This window comes from Gastrolobium bilobum, unplaced genomic scaffold (genome assembly GCF_033153095.1).
Source record: "Gastrolobium bilobum isolate Gb01-03AN ecotype WA unplaced genomic scaffold, APGP_CSIRO_Gbil_v1 utg55130, whole genome shotgun sequence".
Classification (NCBI taxonomy): Eukaryota; Viridiplantae; Streptophyta; class Magnoliopsida; order Fabales; family Fabaceae; genus Gastrolobium; species Gastrolobium bilobum.
In genome coordinates this window covers 26582-36295 of record NW_026895637.1, presented here as the reverse complement: position 1 = coordinate 36295, position 9714 = coordinate 26582, and the positions used below count along the sequence as shown (strand labels likewise).

General features: G+C 31.8%; 1 protein-coding gene across 1 annotated transcript; it reads left to right on the top strand.

The window, feature by feature from the left end:
• The first annotated feature begins 836 nt into the window (after positions 1-836).
• On the top strand, positions 837-9390 carry LOC133285763 (DAR GTPase 2, mitochondrial). Its single transcript, XM_061483045.1, has 8 exons — positions 837-1134; positions 1273-1377; positions 2288-2365; positions 4446-4596; positions 4734-4804; positions 7441-7537; positions 8324-8529; positions 8992-9390. The coding sequence occupies exons 1-8, from the start codon at positions 961-963 to the stop codon at positions 9274-9276; spliced, it is 1167 nt and encodes a 388-aa protein (XP_061339029.1). The 5' UTR covers positions 837-960; the 3' UTR covers positions 9277-9390.
• The last annotated feature ends 324 nt before the right edge of the window (positions 9391-9714 follow it).

Below are 9714 nucleotides of genomic sequence, written 5' to 3'. Positions count from 1 at the left end.
ATCGATTTATATATTTTATAGATCTTTCTTAACTGCTTATTCATATTTTAGATTATATATATATAATATAGTATAGTATAATATAACAGTGATATCTAAATAAAAAAATAACATATGTTATTAACAAAAGCTTAACAAAATTCAAATGCAAAAATAACGCTATACAATAAAAAATAAATTAATAAAAAAATAATATTAAAAGAAATCATATAAATTTAAAATTCAAATAAATGTGGAATACTCATTCACATAATTACAAAATAATAAAGTAAGAAAATTCTATTAAAAAGACTCGTATAAATTTGGAATTTAATTTAAATTAAAATACTCACATTTAAGTTATAAAACATGATAACATCATCAAAATAAAAATTGATATAGCGTTGATTTTAAATTAATCCAACTGAATAGATAGTAAGAATGATAAGCCTAAAATAAATGATAACTATAACTTTTCTCATTATTTTATTAATTATTTTTTTTTTCAAATTATAAATTAATCCTTTTAATAGTAATATATATTAATTGGAAATGTTATATTTATCACTATGTTAGGCTTACCACTTTTAGTATTTGTTTAGTTGTTGGATCAATTTAAAATTAATTGTGGTTAATTTTTTTTTTCACTTTTTTCACGGTTAATTTTAAATTAATTCAACAATAACTTAAACATATAATAAGAGTGATAAATCTAAAATGATTATTATAAACAAAAAATCATAATTTTTACTTATCCAAACTTAGCTTTCCTCAAAGCCAGTGAAGGGTGGTAATTGAAGAGGCTATTACATCACACATATTTAGGGTTGAGCTAATAATTAAGCCTTCCACAATGTGGATGATATAACAGGGAAGTGTTTGGTTTCACCACTGTGTTATGATTTCTGGATTTCTAATTGGCATTGCTACGAGTTTGACTTGCGAAACAAACACAGCCTTAATTTTTGCTTTGAGAAAGGCATGGCAGCGACGCATTTGGGAAGACGAATAGGCACAGTAGTAAAGGAAAGACTAAGAAGGAAGAAAAGTGCGAAAGGAGGACCATGGCACGATTCTCTTATGTGTGCTGCTTCTCGCGCCATTACAGAAAGGATCCCATTGGTAGATCTCATCGTCCAAGTCAGAGATGCAAGGGTAATACCGTATTACTATTACTACTACTTCTACTTCAATTACTGTTTGTTCCTTCAATTTCTACGCATTTGAGAATTACTGTTCCTTCTAGTGTCTTTCTTTTCACTTATTTTTACTCCTATTCTCTTCAATTTTCAGATTCCGTTGTCCTCCGAATGCGAGTTACTCAGAAACTACGTGGATTCATCGAGGCAAATTATAGCGCTGAACAAAGCTGATCTCGCCGGTGGACCGGGTTTTCAGGTTGGTGTTTTTCTTGCTTCGTTTTTTTTTTTTTTTTTATGATGTTCTTGCTTCGATTTATTTTAGCATTATTACGGTTTGTGTAGCAATAGATTTTTTTTATTTTTTATTTTTTTACGGTTTCCGGAATGAAGAGATTCTATGTTATTGGAGCACCACACTCACATTATTATTATTATTAGAGGAGAGTTATAGCGTGACCAATCATTACTGTGTTAATATACTGCATAATCATACATGTCTCCGTATGGATTAAAAACGAATATATATGGTTAAAAATGAAATATCAATGTACTAAAAAATAACATAACATATTTTTAAGTCAGGTTTGGAATGTTGCTAAAGTGTATGAGTATTTTTCTTGTGGATTGACAGGATTGTGTTTCTTGGTCTATCTGTTGGAAAACATGGAAGGAGAGAAAGTGATGAGAGAAGAAATTGAAATTTAACGAGAATAGTTGTGTTTACACAATGAAGTAAATGAGCTTATGTAGAGAAGCTCTGAACGGAGCTAAAGCTAATTTAGAGTAACCTATAGTACCATATAGGCCAACTTCATAACCGAACTAGTAACTAACTAAAAAACTAATCTAACGAATTAACTAATGGAGTTTAACCAATTAACTGAGTGTGGTAATGAGTGAAATTGTATTCCCTTTTGATTTGTTAATTTTATGAAATTTGTTTGTTTTATCTAATAAATGTTTGGAGTAGTATTTGTTCTTTTAATGGATGTGGAATTGTGTCATTTTAGTCAAAATTATTGTGTTTTAAATCATGGTGGGAGAGAGTGAGGTTTTTTTTAATTTAAATATTAAATAAAAAACAGTAATTTTAACTAAAATGACTATCTTTTAAAAGTACAAACATTTTTCCCATAAATGTTTTTGACAATTCATTTTGTGACTAGGCATGGACAGAATATTTTAGGGAAAGGAACTGCATATCTTGTGGAGTCAATGCTCATAACAAGGAGAACATCAAGCAGGTAAACTGTAAGTTCCTTTTTGTGCATTATTGTAAAGAGCCTCAGGAATAAATGATCTTATAAAATATCATGGTATTTGGCTTTGTCTGTCAGTAAATTGTTAAAGGACATGGAAATCGTGTTCCTAATTTTGAATCTTGCAGTTGTGTATGATTCGTGTTTAGGTTGGTCTGAATTAATTAAGAAATTACATTTGATATTACTTATAGGCTATGTTTGGTATGATGGAAAGGGGTGGAAGGGAATGGCATTAGTTGCCATTGTTTAAATTATTCAAAATAGGGTGGATGGAATGGAACATGATGGAATCTATTCCATCCCATTCTATCAAATACCTCTATTTTTCTTCTCCCAAATTTGGTGGCTATGAGATGAAACCATATTATTGTTTACTAATCTCCTTACCATTTTGTGCACTTCCCAAACAATAGAATGACAACTTTCCTCCATTACATCAAAAAATATCTGAACAATGGGATAATAAATTTATTTCATTCTATCTCATCTTATTCCATTCCATTTCACTGATCAATAGATATCCAAATTGTAAAGAACCAATTCAACCCAAAACCTTAAGGTGTTAGGTGAAAGCCTTTTTAAAGGTTTATATTATTCTCTAACACACCCCCTCATGCAAGAGCCTTTGGGCTTGAAGCGTGGATATTACACAAGTCTAATTTTTTGTTTACCTTGTGCTTATTTAATTCCATTAGAAAGTCAGAGCAGTGAGATCGAACTCGTGACCTCGTGGTCACTGAAGCTCTGATACCATGTAAAGAAACAATTCAACCCAAAACCTTAAGGTGTTAGGTGAAGGCCTTTTTAATGGTTTATATTATTCTCTAACACAAACATAGTAAGGAATCTGTGTATGCATGGCATGATGCATCCATGGTTTTGTCAGTAGCACACAGTAATTGTAGTGACATTTTTTACTCTAGTAAAGCATTTTAAGTACAACCTAAAGTATGATCAGTTTGAGATTCTGAAAAATGTTCGTACTATGTTATTCCTATTCCTTCTTGCATTTTTTTCTTTTTGGTTTTTCTCCCATTTCTTTTTAATAATTCTGTTGTTTTCTTTTGCTTTGTATTAGTAGATCCCCAATTAGTAGTTGGACAGTCTCTGTTAGTTAGTTAGTTAAATAATTAGTTAGAGAAGGATAGATGTGTTACGATTGCGCAGGAAGTGACATGCAAGCAACGAGAGTGGGTTCCATTCGTAAGAAGAAAGCTCCTTTGTGGGTGAAAGACTTTGCATGAGTGATGTGGCATGCTGGTGGTTACGTAAAATTAGGAGGAATCGTTAGTATGCACGTAAATAAAAGTTGTTAGGTATAGGAGCTGTTAGCAGGTTAGAAGGGGAGTTACACACTCTCCCTTAGTTATGGGAAATTTGGAATTGTATAAAGGAAGAAACTCATGAATTGTATCACATGCAAACATGAATAATCAAGATTGACTCTCATTCTGATCTGTATCCTCTCCTTCTGTGTTCACTCTTTCTGGTAACGGTGTAACAAGATGACAGGATATAAATAATATGAGGGAAATAATAATGATTAGTTTTTAGACTTGGCGGGAGAGATTGGGTGGGAGAGTCCAGGTCTCTCAAATACCTGGGTGAGGAAGAGAATTCTTTGTACTACTTGGGTTCTTGATCTGTGTTCCATATCACATTTATACCAGTGCAGAGATTGATTGTTTGCAATTAAGATTACTCAGTTTTTTTTTCGTATTCTGGTCCAGTTCTATCACTTTGGTTCTCTTGTGGATGCATATTCTGGTGAGTGGAAATAAGATTCTCGGCAAATGGGCAGTGGATGGGATGATCTAACTTAGTGAGATTCCATATTTGGTATTGGATCTCCTAGCTGCAAAGTAATTGGTAATGAAATATGAAAAAATAAAAATAAAATGCTCTACACATTTTCTAAAAGAAAAAGTGTGCTTCCTGGGGTATGACAAATACAGTACAATTTCTGTATTGTTATATTGAATCCTTATTTTTCTAATTAATACATATTTTTGTAGTTGCTCATGAACTAATATACTAATAAGGACTTTTGTTTTTTAAACAGTTTCTAAGCCTTATACAACGCCAAGTGAGAAAATTGAGGAGAACTGATCATGGTAATTATACTGCAACAGTAATGTTAATTGGGATTCCTAATGTTGGTAAGTCGGCACTTGCCAATGCCTTGCATCAAGTGGGGAGAATTAGTGCAGCAGGTATTTATTATGTCACTTTTTATGGAACAGGCTAAATGACATGCTCAACTTTTGAGAAACACAAGTGGATGCATATATTGGCAAAATTTTCAGTTTTAACTTTGAATTTTTTTCCTTCGGCAATTTTTGTTGTATAGAAAAAGGAAAGTTGAAGCATGCAACTGTGAATCCAGAGCCTGGAGAGACCAAAGACATACGAAGCTTTAAGGTTAGCCATTAGTTTCCTTGGCACTGCACTTACATAATATTGCTAGCAAAAAATATTTATGGACCTCGAAGTTGTATGCTTCCTTAATGGGACTACATCAATTTTATAATGTTGCTGCTGTGCTAAAGGATCTCATAACTCTTAATTAGCATCTTAAAAGATTTTGGAAAACTCCAGTCTCATGCTACCTTTTGTCATTTTCTTTTGGAAAAACTTCACTTTCACCTCTCCTGGTTTAAACTTATCACTTGAATCCATTGTGGTTTCAATATGTTTCACTCAATCCCGTGAATGTCAAAATGTCGTTATTATATAAAAGATCAAAAATACCCTTAATAAATAAAACAGTATATTAGAAATGAAACGTCAAAATAACCCTAAATTAAAAACAAAATTCTAAAATATTATATAAATTCAAAAAAAATAAAAAAAATGTAATTTATTTATGATATACAGTTTTATTATTTACAAATAAAATTATATATATTACTTATACAATTGTTAGAGAAATATAATATAAAATTATTAATGTGGCTTGACCTAAAATGCCACTGTCCCGTTCAATTAATAAATAATTAAATATTGTGGAATTTCGTAGCACAAGTAGGTGGGCTTGTACATTGTCCACCCTTCAAGGCTAATTGGCTATTGTGTGAAGGGGTGTGTTAGAAAAATAAAATATAAAACAATTAATATGACTTTCACCTAAAAAGCTTAAGCTTTTGGGATGAAATGGTTGCTTTCCAATAATATGCATCTTTATGTTTATTAAATATAATATTTTGGTATTTATATATTTTCCAATATATTGACTAAAAAAAAATTGATTGATATTATAATTTTATATGTGACATATTTCCCCATCTTTTAAATTTCATTTTTTTTTTTTGTATATATCAATTGACATATATTACTTTGTATTTGTTGACAGATTATGATATTTTGTTATGATAATATATAAAATAACTTTAATTCAAATTTTGATTGAATAGGATTAACTAAATTTTTTTATAATTTATTCAGCAAAAAAAAAAAATTATAATTTAACATTTTGTCTGAAAATTTGTTTTATAGTATCATTATTTGGAAAGCCCTTAAATTTTAGAATGAGTTGTTTTTATTAATTGAAAAAAGATAAAGATTATTTTGAAAAATGGAAAAATTAAAAAAATTATATACTAGAGGAAAAACTTAAGCATGTGATTTAAGATTTTCACATAATATCTATCCTTTCATAGTTTCATAAATGAACTGTTAGGGATATTTTTGACATTTTATTTATAATTTAGTGATTTTTTTATTAAGGTCAATATTTATATTTTATATAATAAGGATATTTTTGGCATTTAAGGGGTTAAGTGATATATGCTGTAACCATGGGAGGTCTAAGTGATAAGTTTGAAACCAGAAGGGATTAAGTGATAAAACTAAAACCATGAGGGATTAAGAATTTAATCATCTTATCGAACAAAGCAACCGCTTGATCAAGTGTAACTTTAACTTTGGGAAGGTGTTTCATGCACAGGCATGCTCATCTAGGCATCTTACATTCCCAGATATCTAGTATGGTTATGCTCTTGTTTGGTAAGCTGGTAAGATTTTTTTTATGATTGTTAGTAAGAGAAAAAATTTTATTAGTGAAGCCACTAGAATTAGTCTAGTGGTGAGGGGTTTCGGTAGTTTGCATGAAGTTATAGGTTATCCAAAAAAAAAAAAGCACTAGAGAACAGAAAGAAAAGTACAAAAGCAGGGGATAAGATATTCACTCAAAAGAAACCAACAAAAACATGAACCAGAATATGCATCCTAAAAATTACCAATTGAACAAACCTTGCTAATCACTTTGTACGCCCACCAAAGAAACCACCAGTATGCATGCTAGTGATGCATTCCTAAACATGTGGGGATTTCACATTCCTAGATAAAAGCCAGGATTTTTTTAAATAGATTGCCAACTTTACCATTTATCACGCATGTTTCAGAGTGAAAGGTGGTTTTCACTTGTAATGCATTGAATACACATGCAGATTATACATGCATACAAAGTTATTGGTGTAAAGAACCTTGGGATACACCATCCCAAAAGCTAGCTCAAAGGGTGGGAGTGCCCAGGGCCTTATAAACTCCACATTGTAAAGAACCTTGGGACACACCACCCCAAAAGCTAGCTCAAAGGGTGGGAGTGCCCAAGGCCTTATAAACTCCACATTAGTTGCTCATACAACCAATGTGGGACTATATATCTCAACAATTGGAAACGTAGTATGCGAGTGTACTAAACACCTCCTAGGTGTTCCAACTTGCAAATTATTTGTAGCCAACTGCTATATACTTTTAAGAATGTTAATTAAAATAAAGGAGAAAACGTTTTGTTAGGTATGGTTCCTATCTCATTTTATTAGACGACTTACACCTGGAAAAACATTTTTGAAAGGAATACATGTCTATTTGAAGAAAATAGTCATGCACTTAAATGTTTAGGTTAAATTGATGCTTGCGTACTTTTTGTTGGCAAATCTTTGCTAAGATCTTCGTTACTTTCTTTATTTTACTAAAAATTCTGTCCTGATCTTGTATGCATGCACTAGTACAGCTTTTCTGCTTCTCTCACTTGTTAAACTTTGCTTTCCATTCAGATTGGTAGCCATCCCAATATTTATGTCTTAGACACTCCAGGTGTTTTATCTCCTGATGTTCCTGATGTTGATACTTTATCTAAATTAATTTTAACAGGTATGTTTAATTAATTTTCCTTTTTTGTTTCGCAGATTAAATAAATATTTTTGAAACTTCAGCTTAAGATTGAAATGCTCACATTTTTAAGGGTGTCTATATACCTTCTAAACTTGTTCTTCTCATGGATGTTTCCAGGGAGCTCCTATGTCAGATATGCATAGAGAATGGGCAGGATTGCTGCATTCTTTATTGTATTGTTTTTCTTGTTTTGGGGTCCTCCCCATAACTAAAATCTCGATTTTTCCTTTCTAATAAAATTTCTTCTCCTATCAAGAAAGGAGACAATAAAATGTAGAGCAAGGGATAAGGAAGCCCCCTACACAATAAAGTACTACTACGTCCCTCTAATAATTCTGAATATGCATTATGGAAAACTACTTTCAAGAAATGAACACAACGTAGTAGAGTATTCAAAAGAACCATTCCTATCCCAAACTAATTATGTTGATCTCTGTTAAAACGGTGCTCGATTATTCTACCATTTTGCTTTACACAGTGCACCAAACTAATGCAAATATGCTCATGCCTTGATATTTTCTTCATCTTCTACACAATGCTCTCTACACTACATTCAATCTTCCTACATTTTTTGTTACCAAGCAAGTGTGGAGTAATTTTTATTTTCTAATTTCCACTTTCTCAAACAAGCACACTCTTACTTCCAAGTGAACCAAACAACAAAACAATTTTCATTATGGACAGTGCGTTAGCTTTTGTAGTTCAATCTTTCCGATAATCTCTTATTTTTGTTTATTTGAAACCTTCGTTTTAATTCTAATGCAGGAGCAATTGGCAATTGTTTGGTCGGGAGAGAAGAAATTGCTCAATATTTTCTAGCTATTCTCAACTCTAGTGAGCAATACAAGAAATGGGCAAGGTTATCTTCCGAGGATAATGACATATTCTTCCTTAACAGCACAACAGGATGTTCAACTAGCCCTGTGTTGCAGTTGAAGCAGAAAAAGCAAATCCCTATTGATCACACACAGGTATCTGCAATTTATATTTCCTGCATATCTTAATGCTCGTGTAGTGTTTCAAGTGTATGATTACAAAATATTAATTGTTGTGTTCTGATTAAAAAAAAAAAAAACACAGCGAGCAAAAGAATGAAAAGATAATAAAACAATTGAGCCCAAACAAACGATTCTCAAGTTAGATATGTAAAAAATTCGGAAACTAATAAAGGAGTCAAAATTTTCCAAAAATAGTTTGCATTTCTATTGAAGTTGACTTGTATGCTGTTGGGGCTCCAGTAAAGAATCAGCATGATGATTTTCAGTTTGCCACTAACTAGATATTAAAATTTCAAGTTGGATGACAAAGTTATTTATTTTCTTAATTCCCATGGTTCCTATGATTGATGAAGAATGGTTATAATAAATTGCATAATCAATGGCTTTGCTCTCTTTGAAATTTAAATGCATTTTAAGTAACTCCTTGTTTTACAGGATTGCGTAGTACAGGATGTTCGACAAACACTTTTTAAAACAATTTCATCTTTTGATGGTAATATAAGATGTGAAGATGAAATGGAAGCACTTATTGCTAGGCAGTTTACTGCCTTGCAGGAAGCTTTCCAGGTTCCAACTGAATGTGAAGATGCTCATGGCATGGTTGCTGGAAAGTTGCTTAATCTTTTCAGGACAGGTCGTCTTGGACATTATATTTTAGATCATCTTCCCAGAAATATTCGCTCATCATTGCAGGCCAATACATTGTGTGATAAACTCTAAATGGAACTACTCAACTTAGTTATAACTTTTAACCATATCTAATTTTAAAGCAAAAAATAATAATATGGTTTTGAATCTGTGTATCTTCCATATTTGGCATCCAATAAATCATGTATACTATACCAGCTACATTATTAATCATTTGTAGATATGTCTTGCTGCCAGGGAGGATACTTAATTACTTGACTTACATGTGGGTTCAATGGAGGGAGGCGAGGAATGTTTGGTAAAGTGGTGCAGTTTTTTGGTTTGGAAATGTTACTTCTAGCATGGAGTTGGGGCAGGAAAAGGTGAATTGAAAGATGATGCAACAATAACCCCAACTTTTCCTCAAGGATTGGGTCTTAAGTTGATCATTGGAAGAAAAAAAATTAGGGTTAAAGGTTAAACTTTTGCACTCTAAGCCTTGGTGGGGAATTAGTCTCATTTTATCTTTGA